Raw genomic sequence first — 20,699 nt, 5'->3', positions numbered from 1 at the left:
AGATTCCCATTCTCATGGTGTGTTCAATAGAATTCCATTCTAATGCTGTGTTCAATAGAATTCCATTCTGATGCTGTGTTCAATAGAATTCCATTCTAATGCTTTGCTCTATAGAATTCCATTCTGATGCTGTGTTCAATAGAATTCCATTCTGATGGTGTGTTCAATAGAATTAATTATAATGCTGTGCTGAATAGATGTCCATTCTAATGCTGTGTTCAATATAATTCCATTCTAATGCTGTGTTCAATATAATTCCATTCTAATGCTGTGTTCAATATAATTCCATTCTGATGCTGTGTTCAATAGAATTCCAATCTGATGCCTTGATCAATAGAATTCCATTCTGATGCCGTGTACAATAGAATGCCATTCTAATAATGTGCTCAACAGAATTCCTTTCTAATGCTGTGTTCAATAGAATTCCATTCTAATGCTGTGCTCAATAGAATTTCATTCTAATGCTGTGCTCAATAAAAATTCATTCTAAAGCCGAGTTCAATAGAATTCAGCTCTAATTATGTGTTCAATAGATTTCCATTCTAATGCTGTGTTCAATAGAATTCCATTCTAATGCTGTGCTCAATAGAATTCCATTCTCATGCCGTGTTCAACAGAATTCCATTCTAATGCCGTGTTCAACAGAATTCCATTCTAATGCTGTGTTCAATAGAATTCCATTCTCATGCCGTGATCAATAGAATTCCATTCCAATGCTATGTTCAATGGAATTATATTCTAATGGCGTGTTCAACAGAATTCCATTCTGACGCCGTGTTCAACAGAATTAATTATAATGCTGTGTTCAATAGAATTAATTCTAATGCTGTGCAGAATAGATGTCCATTCTAATGCGGTGTTCAATATAATTCCATTCTAATGCTGTGTTCAATATAATTCCATTCTGATGCCGTGATCAATATAATTCCATTCTGATGCTGTGTTCAATAGAATTCCATTCTAATGCTTTGCTCTATAGAATTCCATTCTGATGCTGTGTTCAATAGAATTCCATTCTGATGGTGTGTTCAATAGAATTAATTATAATGCTGTGCTGAATAGATGTCCATTCAAATGCTGTGTTCAATATAATTCCATTCTAATGCTGTGTTCAATATAATTCCATTCTGATGCCGCGCTCAATACAATTCCATTCTAACGCCATGTTCAATAGAATTCCGCTCTAATTATGTGCTCAATAGATTTCCATTCTCATGGTGTGTTCAATAGAATTCCATTCTAATGCTGTGTTCAATATAATTCCATTCTGATGCTGTGTTCAATAGAATTCCAATCTGATGCCTTGATCAATAGAATTCCATTCTGATGCCGTGTACAATAGAATGCCATTCTAATAATGTGCTCAACAGAATTCCTTTCTAATGCTGTGTTCAATAGAATTCCATTCTGATGCCGTGATCAATAGAATTCCATTCTAATGCCGTTTTGAGTAGAATTCCATTCTGATGCAGTGATCAATAGAATTCCATTCTGATGCCATGTTGAGTAGAATTCCATTCTAATGCCGTGTTCAACAGAATAACATTCTAATGCCGTGTTCAATAGAATTCCGTTATAATTATGTGCTCAATAGAATTCCATTCTGGTGCCATGCTCAAAAGAATTCCATTCTGATGACGTGCTAAAAGGATTTCCATTCTGATGCCGTGCTCAAAGGAATTCCATTCTGATGCGGTGTTTTTCGGAATTCCATTCGAATGCCGTGTTCAACAGAATTCCATTCTGATGCAGTGTTCAACGGAATTTCATTCTGATGCCGTGTTCAACAGATTTCCATTCTGATGCTGTGTTCAACAGAATTCCATTCAAATGCCGTGTTCAATAGAATTCCATTCTAATGCCGTGTTCAACAGAATACCATTCTAATGCCATGTTCAACAGAATTCCATTCTAATGCCGTGTTGATTATAATTCCATTCTAATGCCGTGTTGAGTAGAATTCCATTCTAATGCCGTGTTCAACAGAATTCCATTCTGATGCCGTAATCAATAGAATTCCATTCTAATGCCGTGTTGAGTAGAATTCCATTTTAATGTCATGCTCAATAGAAATCCATCCCGAAATCTTGTTCAATAGAATTCCATTCCGATGCTGTGTTGAACGGAATTCTATTCTAATGCCGTGCTCAATACAATTCCATTCTAACGCCGTGTTCAATAGAATTCCACTCTAATTATGTGCTCAATAGATCTCCATTCTAATTATGTGCTCAATACAATTCCATTCTAATGCTGTGTTCAATAGAATTCCATTCTAATGCTGTGCTCAATAGAATTTAATTCTAACGCCGTGTTCAATAGAATTCCGGTCTAATTATGTGCTCAATAGATTCCCATTCTCATGGTGTGTTCAATAGAATTCCATTCTAATGCTGTGTTCAATAGAATTCCATTCTGATGCTGTGTTCAATAGAATTCCATTCTAATGCTTTGCTCTATAGAATTCCATTCTGATGCTGTGTTCAATAGAATTCCATTCTGATGGTGTGTTCAATAGAATTAATTATAATGCTGTGCTGAATAGATGTCCATTCTAATGCTGTGTTCAATATAATTCCATTCTAATGCTGTGTTCAATATAATTCCATTCTAATGCTGTGTTCAATATAATTCCATTCTGATGCTGTGTTCAATAGAATTCCAATCTGATGCCTTGATCAATAGAATTCCATTCTGATGCCGTGTACAATAGAATGCCATTCTAATAATGTGCTCAACAGAATTCCTTTCTAATGCTGTGTTCAATAGAATTCCATTCTAATGCTGTGCTCAATAGAATTTCATTCTAATGCTGTGCTCAATAAAAATTCATTCTAAAGCCGAGTTCAATAGAATTCAGCTCTAATTATGTGTTCAATAGATTTCCATTCTAATGCTGTGTTCAATAGAATTCCATTCTAATGCTGTGCTCAATAGAATTCCATTCTCATGCCGTGTTCAACAGAATTCCATTCTAATGCCGTGTTCAACAGAATTCCATTCTAATGCTGTGTTCAATAGAATTCCATTCTCATGCCGTGATCAATAGAATTCCATTCCAATGCTATGTTCAATGGAATTATATTCTAATGGCGTGTTCAACAGAATTCCATTCTGACGCCGTGTTCAACAGAATTAATTCTAATGCTGTGTTCAATAGAATTAATTCTAATGCTGTGCAGAATAGATGTCCATTCTAATGCTGTGTTCAATATAATTCCATTCTAATGCTGTGTTCAATATAATTCCATTCTGATGCCGTGATCAATATAATTCCATTCTGATGCTGTGTTCAATAGAATTCCATTCTAATGCTTTGCTCTATAGAATTCCATTCTGATGCTGTGTTCAATAGAATTCCATTCTGATGGTGTGTTCAATAGAATTAATTATAATGCTGTGCTGAATAGATGTCCATTCAAATGCTGTGTTCAATATAATTCCATTCTAATGCTGTGTTCAATATAATTCCATTCTGATGCCGCGCTCAATACAATTCCATTCTAACGCCATGTTCAATAGAATTCCGCTCTAATTATGTGCTCAATAGATTTCCATTCTCATGGTGTGTTCAATAGAATTCCATTCTAATGCTGTGTTCAATATAATTCCATTCTGATGCTGTGTTCAATAGAATTCCAATCTGATGCCTTGATCAATAGAATTCCATTCTGATGCCGTGTACAATAGAATGCCATTCTAATAATGTGCTCAACAGAATTCCTTTCTAATGCTGTGTTCAATAGAATTCCATTCTAATGCTGTGCTCAATAGAATTTCATTCTAATGCTGTGCTCAATAAAATTTAATTCTAAAGCCGAGTTCAATAGAATTCAGCTCTAATTATGTGTTCAATAGATTTCCATTATAATGCTGTGTTCAATAGAATTCCATTCTAATGCTGTGCTCAATAGAATTCCATTCTCATGCCGTGTTCAACAGAATTCCATTCTAATGCCGTGTTCAACAGAATTCCATTCTAATGATGTGTTCAATAGAATTCCATTCTCATGCCGTGATCAATAGAATTCCATTCCAATGCTATGTTCAATGGAATTCTATTCTAATGGCGTGTTCAACAGAATTCCATTCTGACGCCGTGTTCAACAGAATTAATTCTAATGCTGTGTTCAATAGAATTAATTCTAATGCTGTGCAGAATAGATGTCCATTCTAATGCTGTGTTCAAAATAATTCCATTCTAATGCTGTGTTCAATATAATTCCATTCTGATAACGTGATCAATAGAATTCCATTCTAATGCCGTGTTGAGTAGAATTCCATTCTAATGTCATGCTCAATAGAAATCCAACCCGAAATCTTGTTCAATAGAATTCCATTCCGATGCTGTGTTGAACCGAATTCTGTTCTAATGCCGTGCTCAATACAATTCCATTCTAACGCCGTGTTCAATAGAATTCCGCTCTAATTATGTGCTCAATAGATCTTCATTCTAATTATGTGCTCAATACAATTCCATTCTAATGATGTGTTCAATAGAATTCCATTCTAATGCTGTGCTCAATAGAATTTAATTCTAACGCTGTGTTCAATATAATTCCGCTCTAATTATGTGCTCAATAGATTTCCATTCTCATGGTGTGTTCAATATAATTCCATTCTAATGCTGTGTTCAATATAATTCCATTCTGATGCTGTGTTCAATAGAATTCCATTCTAATGCTTTGTTCTATAAAATTCCATTCTGATGCTGTGTTCAATAGAATTCCATTCTAATGCTGTGTTCAATAGGATTCCATTCTAATGCTGTGTTCAATAGAATTCCATTCTAATGCTGTGCTCAATAGAATTCCATTCTAATGCTGTGCTCAATAGAATTCCATTCTCATGCCGTGTTCAACAGAATTCCATTCTAATGCCGTGTTCATCAGAATTCCATTCTCATGCCGTGTTCAATAGAATTCCATTATCATGCCGTGTTCAACAGAATTCCATTCTAATGCCGTGTTCAATGGAATTCTATTCTAATGAAGTGTTGAGTAGAATTCAATTCCTATGCCATGCTCAATAGAATTCCTTTTCCTAAATTGTGTTGAGAAGAACTCCGTTCTGATGCCGTGTTGAGTAGAATTCCATTCTGATGCCGTGTTGAGTAGAATTCCATTCTGATGCCGTGTTGAGTAGATTTCCATTCTGATGCCGTGTTGAGTAGAATTCCATTCTGATGCAGTGTTCAGTAGAATTCCATTCTGATGCCGTGCTAAATAGAATTCCATTATGATGCCGTGCCCAATAGAATTCCATTCTGATGCCGTGCTCAGTAGAATTCGATTCTGTTGCTGTGATCAATAGAATTCCATTCTGATGCTGTGTTCAATAGAATTCCATTCTGATGCTGCGATCAATAGAATATTATTGTGATGCTGTGCTCAATAGAATTCCATTCTGATGCTGTACTCAATAGATTTCCATTCTAATGTCGTGATCAATAGAATTCCATTCTAATGCCGTGTTGAGTAGAATTCCATTCTGATGCCGTGTTGAGTAGATTTCCATTCTGATGCCGTGTTGAGTAGAATTCCATTCTGATGCCGTGTTGAGTAGAATTCCATTCTGATGCCGTGTTCAGTAGAATTCCATTCTGATGCCGTGCTAAATAGAATTCCATTCTGATGCAGTGTTCAGTAGAATTCCATTCTGATGCCGTGTTGAGTAGAATTCCATTCTGATGCCTTGCCCAATAGAATTCCATTCTGATGCCGTGCTCAGTAGAATTCGATTCTGATGCTGTGATCAATAGACTTCCATTCTAATGCCGTGCTCAATACAATTCCATTCTAACGCCGTGTTCAATAGAATTCCACTCTAATTATGTGCTCAATAGATCTCCATTCTAATTATGTGCTCAATACAATTCCATTCTAATGCTGTGTTCAATAGAATTCCATTCTAATGCTGTGCTCAATAGAATTTAATTCTAACGCCGTGTTCAATAGAATTCCGGTCTAATTATGTGCTCAATAGATTTCCATTCTCATGGTGTGTTCAATAGAATTCCATTCTAATGCTGTGTTCAATAGAATTCCATTCTGATGCTGTGTTCAATAGAATTCCATTCTAATGCTTTGCTCTATAGAATTCCATTCTGATGCTGTGTTCAATAGAATTCCATTCTGATGGTGTGTTCAATAGAATTAATTATAATGCTGTGCTGAATAGATGTGCATTCTAATGCTGTGTTCAATATAATTCCATTCTAATGCTGTGTTCAATATAATTCCATTCTAATGCTGTGTTCAATATAATTCCATTCTGATGCTGTGTTCAATAGAATTCCAATCTGATGCCTTGATCAATAGAATTCCATTCTGATGCCGTGTACAATAGAATGCCATTCTAATAATGTGCTCAACAGAATTCCTTTCTAATGCTGTGTTCAATAGAATTCCATTCTAATGCTGTGCTCAATAGAATTTCATTCTAATGCTGTGCTCAATAAAAATTCATTCTAAAGCCGAGTTCAATAGAATTCAGCTCTAATTATGTGTTCAATAGATTTCCATTCTAATGCTGTGTTCAATAGAATTCCATTCTAATGCTGTGCTCAATAGAATTCCATTCTCATGCCGTGTTCAACAGAATTCCATTCTAATGCCGTGTTCAACAGAATTCCATTCTAATGCTGTGTTCAATAGAATTCCATTCTCATGCCGTGATCAATAGAATTCCATTCCAATGCTATGTTCAATGGAATTATATTCTAATGGCGTGTTCAACAGAATTCCATTCTGACGCCGTGTTCAACAGAATTAATTCTAATGCTGTGTTCAATAGAATTAATTCTAATGCTGTGCAGAATAGATGTCCATTCTAATGCTTTGTTCAATATAATTCCATTCTAATGCTGTGTTCAATATAATTCCATTCTGATGCCGTGATCAATATAATTCCATTCTGATGCTGTGTTCAATAGAATTCCATTCTAATGCTTTGCTCTATAGAATTCCATTCTGATGCTGTGTTCAATAGAATTCCATTCTGATGGTGTGTTCAATAGAATTAATTATAATGCTGTGCTGAATAGATGTCCATTCTAATGCTGTGTTCAATATAATTCCATTCTAATGCTGTGTTCAATATAATTCCATTCTGATGCTGTGTTCAATCGAATTCCATTCTAATGCTGTGTTCAATAGAATTCCATTCTAATGTTGTGCTCAATAGAATTCCATTCTCAAGCCCTGTTCAACAGAATTCCATTCTAATGCCGTGTTAAGTAGAATTCCATTCTGATGCCGTGATCAATAGAATTCCATTCTAATGCCGTTTTGAGTAGAATTCCATTCTGATGCAGTGATCAATAGAATTCCATTCTGATGCCATGTTGAGTAGAATTCCATTCTAATGCCGTGTTCAACAGAATAACATTCTAATGCCGTGTTCAATAGAATTCCGTTATAATTATGTGCTCAATAGAATTCCATTCTGGTGCCATGCTCAAAAGAATTCCATTCTGATGACGTGCTAAAAGGATTTCCATTCTGATGCCGTGCTCAAAGGAATTCCATTCTGATGCGGTGTTTTTCTGAATTCCATTCGAATGCCGTGTTCAACAGAATTCCATTCTGATGCAGTGTTCAACGGAATTTCATTCTGATGCCGTGTTCAACAGATTTCCATTCTGATGCTGTGTTCAACAGAATTCCATTCAAATGCCGTGTTCAACAGAATTCCATTCTAATGCCGTGTTCAACAGAATACCATTCTAATGCCATGTTCAACAGAATTCCATTCTAATGCCGTGTTGATTATAATTCCATTCTAATGCCGTGTTGAGTAGAATTCCATTCTAATGCCGTGTTCAACAGAATTCCATTCTGATGCCGTAATCAATAGAATTCCATTCTAATGCCGTGTTGAGTAGAATTCCATTTTAATGTCATGCTCAATAGAAATCCATCCCGAAATCTTGTTCAATAGAATTCCATTCCGATGCTGTGTTGAACGGAATTCTATTCTAATGCCGTGCTCAATACAATTCCATTCTAACGCCGTGTTCAATAGAATTCCACTCTAATTATGTGCTCAATAGATCTCCATTCTAATTATGTGCTCAATACAATTCCATTCTAATGCTGTGTTCAATAGAATTCCATTCTAATGCTGTGCTCAATAGAATTTAATTCTAACGCCGTGTTCAATAGAATTCCGGTCTAATTATGTGCTCAATAGATTTCCATTCTCATGGTGTGTTCAATAGAATTCCATTCTAATGCTGTGTTCAATAGAATTCCATTCTGATGCTGTGTTCAATAGAATTCCATTCTAATGCTTTGCTCTATAGAATTCCATTCTGATGCTGTGTTCAATAGAATTCCATTCTGATGGTGTGTTCAATAGAAGTAATTATAATGCTGTGCTGAATAGATGTCCATTCTAATGCTGTGTTCAATATAATTCCATTCTAATGCTGTGTTCAATATAATTCCATTCTAATGCTGTGTTCAATATAATTCCATTCTGATGCTGTGTTCAATAGAATTCCAATCTGATGCCTTGATCAATAGAATTCCATTCTGATGCCGTGTACAATAGAATGCCATTCTAATAATGTGCTCAACAGAATTCCTTTCTAATGCTGTGTTCAATAGAATTCCATTCTAATGCTGTGCTCAATAGAATTTCATTCTAATGCTGTGCTCAATAAAAATTCATTCTAAAGCCGAGTTCAATAGAATTCAGCTCTAATTATGTGTTCAATAGATTTCCATTCTAATGCTGTGTTCAATAGAATTCCATTCTAATGCTGTGCTCAATAGAATTCCATTCTCATGCCGTGTTCAACAGAATTCCATTCTAATGCCGTGTTCAACAGAATTCCATTCTAATGCTGTGTTCAATAGAATTCCATTCTCATGCCGTGATCAATAGAATTCCATTCCAATGCTATGTTCAATGGAATTATATTCTAATGGCGTGTTCAACAGAATTCCATTCTGACGCCGTGTTCAACAGAATTAATTCTAATGCTGTGTTCAATAGAATTAATTCTAATGCTGTGCAGAATAGATGTCCATTCTAATGCTGTGTTCAATATAATTCCATTCTAATGCTGTGTTCAATATAATTCCATTCTGATGCCGTGATCAATATAATTCCATTCTGATGCTGTGTTCAATAGAATTCCATTCTAATGCTTTGCTCTATAGAATTCCATTCTGATGCTGTGTTCAATAGAATTCCATTCTGATGGTGTGTTCAATAGAATTAATTATAATGCTGTGCTGAATAGATGTCCATTCTAATGCTGTGTTCAATATAATTCCATTCTAATGCTGTGTTCAATATAATTCCATTCTGATGCCGCGCTCAATACAATTCCATTCTAACGCCATGTTCAATAGAATTCCGCTCTAATTATGTGCTCAATAGATCTTCATTCTAATTATGTGCTCAATACAATTCCATTCTAATGCTGTGTTCAATAGAATTCCATTCTAATGCTGTGCTTAATAGAATTTAATTCTAACGCCGTGTTCAATAGAATTCCGCTCTAATTATGTGCTCAATAGATTTCCATTCTCATGGTGTGTTCAATAGAATTCCATTCTAATGCTGTGTTCAATATAATTCCATTCTGATGCTGTGTTCAATAGAATTCCAATCTGATGCCTTGATCAATAGAATTCCATTCTGATGCCGTGTACAATAGAATGCCATTCTAATAATGTGCTCAACAGAATTCCTTTCTAATGCTGTGTTCAATAGAATTCCATTCTAATGCTGTGCTCAATAGAATTTCATTCTAATGCTGTGCTCAATAAAATTTCATTCTAAAGCCGAGTTCAATAGAATTCAGCTCTAATTATGTGTTCAATAGATTTCCATTCTAATGCTGTGTTCAATAGAATTCCATTCTAATGCTGTGCTCAATAGAATTCCATTCTCATGCTGTGTTCAACAGAATTCCATTCTAATGCCGTGTTCAACAGAATTCCATTCTAATGATGTGTTCAATAGAATTCCATTCTCATGCCGTGATCAATAGAATTCCATTCCAATGCTATGTTCAATGGAATTCTATTCTAATGGCGTGTTCAACAGAATTCCATTCTGACGCCGTGTTCAACAGAATTAATTCTAATGCTGTGTTCAATAGAATTAATTCTAATGCTGTGCAGAATAGATGTCCATTCTAATGCTGTGTTCAAAATAATTCCATTCTAATGCTGTGTTCAATATAATTCCATTCTGATAACGTGATCAATAGAATTCCATTCTAATGCCGTGTTGAGTAGAATTCCATTCTAATGTCATGCTCAATAGAAATCCAACCCGAAATCTTGTTCAATAGAATTCCATTCCGATGCTGTGTTGAACGGAATTCTGTTCTAATGCCGTGCTCAATACAATTCCATTCTAACGCCGTGTTCAACAGAATTCCGCTCTAATTATGTGCTCAATAGATCTTCATTCTAATTATGTGCTCAATACAATTCCATTCTAATGATGTGTTCAATAGAATTCCATTCTAATGCTGTGCTCAATAGAATTTAATTCTAATGCTGTGTTCAATATAATTCCGCTCTAATTATGTGCTCAATAGATTTCCATTCTCATGGTGTGTTCAATATAATTCCATTCTAATGCTGTGTTCAATATAATTCCATTCTGATGCTGTGTTCAATAGAATTCCATTCTAATGCTTTGTTCTATAAAATTCCATTCTGATGCTGTGTTCAATAGAATTCCATTCTAATGCTGTGTTCAATAGGATTCCATTCTAATGCTGTGTTCAATAGAATTCCATTCTAATGCTGTGCTCAATAGAATTCCATTCTCATGCCGTGCTCAATAGAATATAATGTTGATGCCGTGTACAATAGAATGCCATTCTAATAATGTGCTCAACAGAATTCCTTTCTAATGCTGTGTTCAATAGAATTCCATTCTAATGCTGTGCTCAATAGAATTTCATTCTCATGCCGTGTTCAACATAATTCCATTCTAATGCCGTGTTCAACAGAATTCCATTCTAATGCTGTGTTCAACAGAATTCCATTCTCATGCCGTGATCAATAGATTTCCATTCTAATGCTGTGTTCAATAGAATTCCATTCTAATGCTGTGCTCAATAGAATTCCATTCTCATGCCGTGTTCAACAGAATTCCATTCTAATGCCGTGTTCAACAGAATTCCATTCTAATGCTGTGTTCAATAGAATTCCATTCTCATGCCGTGATCAATAGAATTCCATTCCAATGCTATGTTCAATGGAATTCTATTCTAATGGCGTGTTCAACAGAATTCCATTCTGACGCCGTGTTCAACAGAATTAATTCTAATGCTGTGTTCAATAGAATTAATTCTAATGCTGTGCAGAATATAATTCCATTCTAATGCTGTGTTCAATATAATTCCATTCTGATGCCGTGATCAATAGAATTCCATTCTAATGCCGTGTTGAGTAGAATTCCATTCTCATGCCGTGTTCAACAGAATTCCATTCTAATGCCGTGTTCATCAGAATTCCATTCTCATGCCGTGTTCAACAGAATTCCATTCTCATGCCGTGTTCAACAGAATTCCATTCTAATGCCGTGTTCAACAGAATTTCATTCTCAAGCCGTGTTCAACAGAATTCCATTCTCATGCCGTGTTCAATAGAATTCCATTCTCATGCCGTGATCAATAGAATTCCATTCTAATGCCGTGTTCAACAGAATTCAATTCTAATGCCGTGTTCAACAGAATTCCATTCTAATGGCGTGTTCAACAGAATTCCATTCTCATGCCGTGTTCAGTAGAATTCCATTCTCATGCCGTGATCCATAGAATTCCATTCTAATGCCGTGTTCAATGGAATTCTATTCTAATGAAGTGTTGAGTAGAATTCAATTCCTATGCCATGCTCAATAGAATTCCATTCCGAAATCGTGTTGAGAGGAATTCCATTCCGATGCCGTGTTGAGTAGAATTCCATTCTTATGCCGTGTTGAGTAGAATTCCATTCTGATGCCGTGTTAGGTAGAATTCCATTCTGATGGCGTGCTCAATAGAATTCCATTCTGATGCAGTGTTCAGTAGAATTCCATTCTGATGCCGTGCTAAATAGAATTCCATTCTGATTCCGTGTTGAGTAGAATTCCATTCAGATGCGGTGTTGAGTAGAATTCCATTCTGATGTCGTGCTCAATAGAATTCCATTCTGAAGCCGTGTTGAGTAGAATTCCATTCTGATGCCGTGTTCAACAGAATTCCATTCTAATGCCGTGTTCAACAAAATTCCATTCTCATGCCGTGTTCAACAGAATTCCATTCTCATGCCGTGTTCAACAGAATTCAATTCTCATGCCGTGTTCAACAGAATTCCATTCTAATGCCGTGTTCAACAGAATTTCATTCTCAAGCCGTGTTCAACAGAATTCCATTCTCATGCCGTGTTCAATAGAATTCCATTCTCATGCTGTGATCAATAGAATTCCATTCTAATGCTGTGTTCAACAGAATTCCATTCTAATGCCGTGTTCAACAGAATTCCATTCTAATGGCGTGTTCAACAGAATTCCATTCTCATGCCGTGTTCAGTAGAATTCCATTCTCATGCCGTGATCCATAGAATTCCATTCTAATGCCGTGTTCAACAGAATGTCATTCTCAAGCCGTGTTCAACAGAATTCCATTCTCATGCTGTGTTCAACAGAATTCCATTCTAATGCTGTGTTCAATAGAATTCCATTCTAATGCTGTGTTCAATATAATTCCATTCTGATGCTGTGTTCAATAGAATTCCATTCTAATGCTTTGTTCTATAAAATTCCATTCTGATGCTGTGTTCAATAGAATTCCATTCTAATGCTGTGTTCAATAGAATTCCATTCTAATTCTGTGTTCAATAGAATTCCATTCTAATGCGGTGCTGAATATAATGCCATTCTAATGCCGTGCTCAATAGAATATAATGTTGATGCCGTGTACAATAGAATGCCATTCTAATAACGTGCTCAACAGAATTCCTTTCTAATGCTGTGTTCAATAGAATTCCATTCTAATGCTGTGCTCAATAGAATTTCATTCTAATGCTGTGCTCAATAAAATTTCATTCTAAAACCGTGTTCAATAGAATTCAGCTCTAGTTATGTGTTCAATAGATGTCCATTCTAATGCTGTGCTCAATAGAATTCCATTCTAATGCTGTGCTCAATAGAATTCCATTCTCATGCCGTGTTCAACAGAATTCCATTCTAATGCCGTGTTCATCAGAATTCCATTCTCATGCCGTGTTCAACAGAATTCCATTCTCATGCCGTGTTCAACAGAATTCCATTCTAATGCTGTGTTCAACATAATTCAATTCTAATGCCGTGTTCAACAGAATTCCATTCTCATGCTGTGTTCAACAGAATTCCATTCTAATGCTGTGTTCAATAGAATTCCATTCTCATGCCGTGATCCATAGAATTCCATTCTAATGCCGTGTTCAATGGAATTCTATTCTAATGAAGTGTTGAGTAGAATTCAATTCCTATGCCATGCTCAATAGAATTCCATTCCGAAATCGTGTTGAGAGGAATTCCATTCCGATGCCGTGTTGAGTAGAATTCCATTCTGATGCCGTGTTGAGTAGAATTCCATTCTGATGCCGTGTTAGGTAGAATTCCATTCTGATGGCATGCTCAATAGAATTCCATTCTGATGCAGTGTTCAGTAGAATTCCATTCTGATGCCGTGCTAAATAGAATTCCATTCTGATTCCGTGTTGTGTAGAATTCCATTCAGATGCGGTGTTGAGTAGAACTTCATTCTGATGCCGTGTTCAACAGAATTCCATTCTAATGCCGTGTTCAACAGAATTTCATTCTCAAGCCGTGTTCAACAGAATTCCATTCTCATGCCGTGTTCAATAGAATTCCATTCTCATGCCGTGATCAATAGAATTCCATTCTAATGCCGTGTTCAACAGAATTCCATTCTAATGGCGTGTTCAACAGAATTCCATTATAATGCCGTGTTCAATGGAATTCTATTCTAATGAAGTGTTGAGTAGAATTCAATTCCTATGCCATGCTCAATAGAATTCCATTCCGAAATCGTGTTGAGAGGAATTCCATTCCAATGCCGTGTTGAGTAGAATTCCATTCTGATGCCGTGTTGAGTAGAATTCGATTCTGATGCCGTGTTAGGTAGAATTCCATTCTGATGGCGTGCTCAATAGAATTCCATTTTGATGTGGTGTTCAGTAGAATTCCATTCTGATGCCGTGCTAAATAGAATTCCATTCTGATTCCTTGTTGAGTAGAATTCCATTCTGATGCGGTGTTGAGTAGAATTCCATTCTGATGTCGTGCTCAATAGAATTCCATTCTGATGCCGTGTTGAGTAGAATTCCATTCTGATGCCGTGTTCAACAAAATTCCATTCTCTTGCCGTGTTCAACAGAATTCCATTCTAATGCCGGGTTCAACAGAATTCCATTCTGATGCCGTGTTGAGTAGAATTGCATTCTGATGCTGTGCTCGATAGAATTCCATTCTGATGCTGTGTTCAATAGAATTCCATTCTGATGCTGTGCTCAATAGAAGTGTCACGGTGCTGACTTTTGCCCAATACCTGCAGCAAAAGCCTCTACCCCGTCCTCTGGCTAGGCAGAGTACTTTAGGATTTTAGTTACTTTGGTGTAACAAGGGCCTTGCCGTGCGTCCCTACCAACCTTCCTATGTATTCGTAATGGCCCTTCGCGTAAGTTGGGTTTGTTCCTTCTTTCACGTTGTCACTCCCTTATTTTCCGGTCTAGTATGAGGCCTTGGATAGATATACTCCTATTTAAATATTCTTAAGCGTTATGGATTCCTCCTATATTTCCTTACTTTCAAGTTATCTTTACCTATGTATATATCAATACCTAATAACAACTCCTAGTAGTTATTATGCTCGTCAGCTAGTAGTCACTTAGAAACTAGTATTGGTATATGTTTTGACTCTCTTAAAAATATATTATTGTCCACACAATGAAATATTCTTTAGTGCAATCACTTTAACCTATAACCAGGGTCACTTTCTGTTCAGTGAGAGTGTCAAAGGCGTTTGCTCTCCAGATCGTTAATCTGGCCTAGTTGTCAAAGTTTCAAGCTTTTATTAAGTCACTCTGTTTTTTGTCTTATACACATCATTACAATTCAATGGTTATACAGTTACTCAATACAACAATAATGCTCAATCAATCCTTAATGCTTTAAGCTATGCCAGATAATATTGCAAAACTTTAAATGCGTTAAAACTTCTAACAATATTGACTAAATAGCAAAAATAGTTAAATTACCTTAAATGCTCAGCCCCTTGGTCACTTTCCTGTAATCGGTATTCTCACAGCTATGACGCTAGATTCCGAATTCCAGTATCTTAATACACTTACAACACTGTGTATGGACTCAATATATTGTAAATGGTACTTTGCTGTTTCCTTGTATTGCCAATCACATCTGTACCTGATGTCTCACTGAGTGACTACCACTTCGTCTGTATTCAAGAGGTGTTTAGACCTCTGTGTTTCGTAGACTCAGTCTCGGGGTCACCAAATTCAACCAAGTATATTCAGATAGTGATCCAATAAGTACTTAGGCAAAATAATCAAATTCTCTAATATTGTTATAGTCTAACAAAAAGAGTATAGTGCAATAGTAAATTTACCTGTGATGATTCTCCATATGAAGTCTGTCTCATATGTTAACGAGTATCATACTGTCTTATGATCTCTGTTCTCTTTATATACCTTTTTACAGGGGAAGTTCCCACTGGTGCTGTAGACCTACGTAACCTTAGGCCTGTGTGTTAAACGGAAGCTTCCTATTATTACCATTTAAGGTCATGCACTACTGACTCTCACATTGCTGCTTCCGTGTTACTGTTGGCTGATTCTACTCAATCATACCAGCTGGTTGTTTCTACCACTGAAGGTGGCGTAGGTGGTATGTCAAGCGTCAGCTGGGAGAAGTCTATGATAGGTATCTCCTCTGCTTCCCCCTGTCCAGTTTCTGCAGGGGCGGTCCATGGTTCCATGAGGTCACGTGAATGCCCTGTGTTGTTGTCCCCATTGCTTGATGGAGTGGGCAGATTCTTTTTATCTCTTGACACAGAATTCCATTCTAATGACGTGTTCAACAGAATTCCATTCTTATGCCGGGTTCAACAGAATTCCATTCTAATGCAATGCTCAATAGAATTCCATTCTAATGACGTGCTCAATAGAATTCCATTCTGATGCCGTGTTCAATAGAATTCCATTCTGATGCTGTGCTCAATAGAATTCCATTCTGATGCCGTGCTCAATATAATTCCATTCTGATGCTGTGCTCAATAGAATTCCATTCAGATGCTGTGCGCAATAAAATTCCATTCTAATGACGTGTTCAATAGAATTCCAGTCTGATGCTGTGCTCAATAGAATTCCATTCTGATGCTGTGTTCAATAGAATTCCATTCTGATGCTGTGCTCAATAGAATTCCATTCTGATGCTGTGCTCAATAGAATTCCATTCTGATGCTGTGCTCAATAGAATTCCATTCTAATGACGTCTTCAATAGAATTCCATTCTAATGCCATGCTCAATAGAATTCCATTCTAATGCCATGTTCAATCGAATTTCATTCTAATGCCGTGTTCAATAGAATTTTATTCTAATGCCGTGTTCAATAGAATTCCATTCTCACCCTTTTTTGCTTTTCTTGTAGATCTTGGCTATCCTCTCAGTGGGAACTCCGTACTTCTCTGATATCTGTGAATGAAGGACAATGTTATTTAGATTCCACGAACAAGCTGTGGATGCGATTTACCAATACCAGAGAGGATAACCTGGATTATCCAGATGATAGAGACTAACTAACTGGTGGAGGCCCCCTGGTCAGGTGGTCTAACCCCAGAAACAGGGATTTCCTCCCCAACTTCTCCCTTTGCACTTTGCCTCCTCTTAATCTGGCTGCCCTGCTGATTTTGATCGGTTTAAATAGAGCATCTTTTTTTAGAGATACTCACTGCTTCCATCAGGCCTCTCAGGGTTGGAGACTTGAGCATCAGAGCATCAAACACCTCATCCGACTCCTTCCTCACATACAGCAGGACTGTGGAGAGATGGACACATTCAGGATGTTATGCCACTGAAGTTGTTTTGGCTTGTCTGTGAAGCAGCGCTCCTATAGTAGGATATTATAAAGACTGGTACCTCTTTAGAGTCTATATAGACTGGTACCTCTCTGTAGAGGTTATATAGACTAGTACCTCTGTAGAGTCTATATAGACTTGTACCTCTCTGTAGAGTCTATATAGACTGGTACCTCTATAGAGGTTATATAGACTGGTACCTCTGTAGAGGTTATATAGACTTGTATCCCTGTAGAGGTTATATAGACTGGTACCCCTGTAGAGGTTATATAGACTGGTACCTCTGTAGAGGTTAAATAGACTGGTACCTCTGTAGAGGTTATATAGACTAGTACCTCTCTGTAGAGGTTATATAGACTAGTACCTCTCTGTAGAGTCTATATAGACTGGTACCTCTCTGTAGAGTCTATATAGACTGGTAGCTCTGTAGAGGTTATATAGACTGGTACCTCTGTGTAGAGGTTAAATAGGCTGGTACCTCTGTAGAAATGATATAGACTGGTACTTCTGTAGAGGTTAAATAGACTGGTACCTCTGTAGAGGTTAAATAGACTGGTACCTCTGTAGAGGTTAAATAGACTGGTACCTCTGTCGAGGTTATATAGACTGGTACCTCTGCAGAGGTTATATAGACTGGTACCTCTCTGTAGAGGTTATATAGACTGGTACCTCTCTATAGAGTCTATATAGACGGTACCTCTCTGTAGAGATTCTATAGACTGGTACCTCTGTGTAGAGGTTATATAGACTGGTACCTCTGTAGAGGTTAAAAAGACTGGTACCTCTGTAGAGATTATATAGACTGGTTCCTCTGTAGAGATTATATAGACTGGTACCTCTGTAGAGGTTATATAGACTGGTACCTCTCTGTAGAGGTTATATAGACTGATACCTCTCTGTAGAGGTTATATAGACTGGTACCTCTGCAGAGGTTATATAGACTGGTACCTCTGTAGAGGTTATATAGACTGGTACCTCTGTAGAGGTTATATAGACTAGTACCTCTGTAGAGGTTATATACTGTAGACTGGTACCTCTCTGTAGAGGTTATATAGACTAGTTCCTCTCTGTAGAGGTTATATAGACTAGTACCTCTCTGTAGGGTTAAACAGACTGGTAGCTCTGTGTAGAGGTTATATGGACTGGTACCTCTCTTGTGTGTTTCCTCTTTGATCTGTTTGTGGGAAGGAGGTGAGAGGTCATCCTCTGACGGTCTGAACATCCTCTTAACCAACACACTCCTGCATGATGGACACAACAACAACAACAGCAACAGACCAGTCAGACCTCTAACTCACACACACACACTCATCACACATCAAAGATGGGATACACAACGAACAAGAGGGCTTGCTCAGAGGCTGGGATTCAACTCAATCATGCTTTGGCTGCAATACACGTTTTAAAAGCAAAGTTCCAACATTAGTGACCGCATTCACGCTAAACACTGCAGATCCAGTGACCGCATTCACGCTAAACACTGCAGATCCAGTGACCGCGCCGGAGAGGAGCGCTGCCGTTTTATTGGCTTCATTAGCCAAACGTGCTATTTAGTTTGTCTCCTAGAGATGAACGTACTTTGGTGCGAAAAGTTAAAATCAATCCCAGAACAATAGCAAAGGACCTTGTGAAGATGCCGGAGGAAACCGGTACAAAAGTATCTATATCCACAGTAAAACGAGTCCTATATATCGATATAACCTGAAAGGCGGCTCAGCAAGGAAGAAGCCACTGCTCCAAAACCGCCATAAAAAAGCCAGACTACGGTTTGCAACTGCACATGGGGACAAAGATTGTACTTTTTTGGAGAAATGTCCTCTGGTTTGATTAAACAAAAAATTGAACTGTTTGGCCATAATGACCATCGTTATGTTTGGAGGAAAAAGAGGGAGGCTTGCAAGCCGAAGAACACCATCCCAACCATGAAGCAAGGGGTTGCAGCATCATGTTGTGGGAGTGCCTTGCTGCAGGAGGGACTCGTGCACTTCACAAAATAGATGGCATCATGAGGGTGGAAAATTACGTTGATTTATTTAAGCAACATCTCAAGACAGCAGTCAGGAAGTTAAAAGCTTGGTCGTAAATGGGTCTTCCAAATGGACAATGACCCCAAGCATACTTCCAAAGTTGTGGCAAAATGGCTTAAGGACAACAGAGGGGCCATCACAAAGACCTTTCCTCAATCCTATAGAAAATGTGTGGGCAGAACTGAAAAAGCGTGTGCGAGCAAGGAGGCCTACAAACCTGACTCAGTTACACCAGCTCTATCACAAGGAATGGGTAAAAAATTCATCCAACTTTTTGTGGGAAGCTTGTGGAAGGCTACCCAAATGTTTGACCCAAGTCAAACAATTTAAAAGGCAATGCTACCAAATACTAATTGAGTGTATGTACATTTCTGACCCACTGGGAATGTGATGAAAGAAATCAAATCTGAAATAAATCATTCTCTCTACTATTATTCTGACATTTCACATTCTTAAAATAAAGTGGTGATCCTAACTGACCTAAGACATGGAATTCTTACTAGGATTAAATGTCAGGAATTGTGAAAAACTGAGTTTAAATGCATTTGGCTAAGGTGTATGTAAACTTCCGATTTCAACTGTATGTGTGGGATTGAGTTGGTCCCATTTTACATATGTGAGGGTTAGACTGAGTGCACAAAACATTAGGAACACCTGCTCTTTCCATGACATAGACTGACCAGGGGAATCCATGTGAGAGCTATGATCCCTTATTGATGTCACTTCAATCAGTGTGGCTGAAGGGGAGGAGACCGGTTAAAATATTATTTTTAAGCCTTGGGCAAAATGAGACATGGATTGTGTATGTCAAATCAAATCAAATCAAATGTTATTTGTCACATACACATGGTTAGCAGATGTTAATGCGAGTGTAGCGAAATGCTTGTGCTTCTAGTTCCGACAATGCAGTAATAACCAACAAGTAATCTAACTAACAATTCCAAAACTACTGTCTTGTACACAGTGTGAGGGGATAAAGAATATGTACATATTCTTGTGTGCCAATCAGAGGGTGAATGGGCAAGACAAAGGATGTAAGTGTCTTTGAACAGGGTATGGTAGTAGATGCCAGGTGCACCGGTTTGAGTCAAGAACTGCAACGCTGCTGTTTTTTTTATGCCCAACAGTTTCCCGTGTGTATCAAGAATGTTCCACCACCCAAAGGACATCCAGCCAACTTGACACAACTGTGGGAGGCATTGGAGTCAACATGGTCCAGCGTCCCTGTGGAACGCTTTCAACACCTTGTAGAGTCCATGTCCAACGAATTGAGGCTTTTCTGAGGGCAAAAGGGGGTGCAACTAAATATTAGGAAGGTGTTCCTAACGTTTTGTACACTCAGTGGATATTTGCATGTCAATGTATCCACATGTGAACACTCACCCTCCTCTCTCAATCTCTTCTGTGTTAAAGGCAAATACCTGGGAAAGAATAACACATTGGCAACATCAGCTTTAAGTATGTACATAACATAGGCAAATATACATATAAGTAATGAAACAGAAATCTAAATATCTTATGCATCATTCCTTCAAATAGCTTAAAGGCATATATT

The 20,699-nt window shown here is 37.3% G+C and overlaps 1 protein-coding gene across 1 annotated transcript in view; it reads right to left on the bottom strand.

Annotated features, from left to right (window-relative positions):
• Positions 1–20,699, bottom strand: part of LOC139391891 (grainyhead-like transcription factor 2b) — a 98,183-nt gene that overhangs the window by 11,406 nt on the left and 66,078 nt on the right. Inside the window, exons 12-15 of the mRNA XM_071139508.1 lie at positions 20,528–20,565; positions 18,267–18,358; positions 16,992–17,077; positions 16,670–16,734 (exon numbers count right to left, since the gene is read on the bottom strand). Coding sequence (XP_070995609.1) covers positions 16,670–16,734; positions 16,992–17,077; positions 18,267–18,358; positions 20,528–20,565 — 281 coding nt within the window. The remainder of the gene's footprint in view (positions 1–16,669; positions 16,735–16,991; positions 17,078–18,266; positions 18,359–20,527; positions 20,566–20,699) is intronic.

The sequence above is a fragment of the Oncorhynchus clarkii genome, chromosome 32, assembly GCF_045791955.1.
Source record: "Oncorhynchus clarkii lewisi isolate Uvic-CL-2024 chromosome 32, UVic_Ocla_1.0, whole genome shotgun sequence".
Taxonomy (NCBI): domain Eukaryota; kingdom Metazoa; phylum Chordata; class Actinopteri; order Salmoniformes; family Salmonidae; genus Oncorhynchus; species Oncorhynchus clarkii.
The sequence above is the reverse complement of the archived record's forward strand: the minus strand, read 5'-3'. Positions and strand labels throughout refer to the sequence as shown.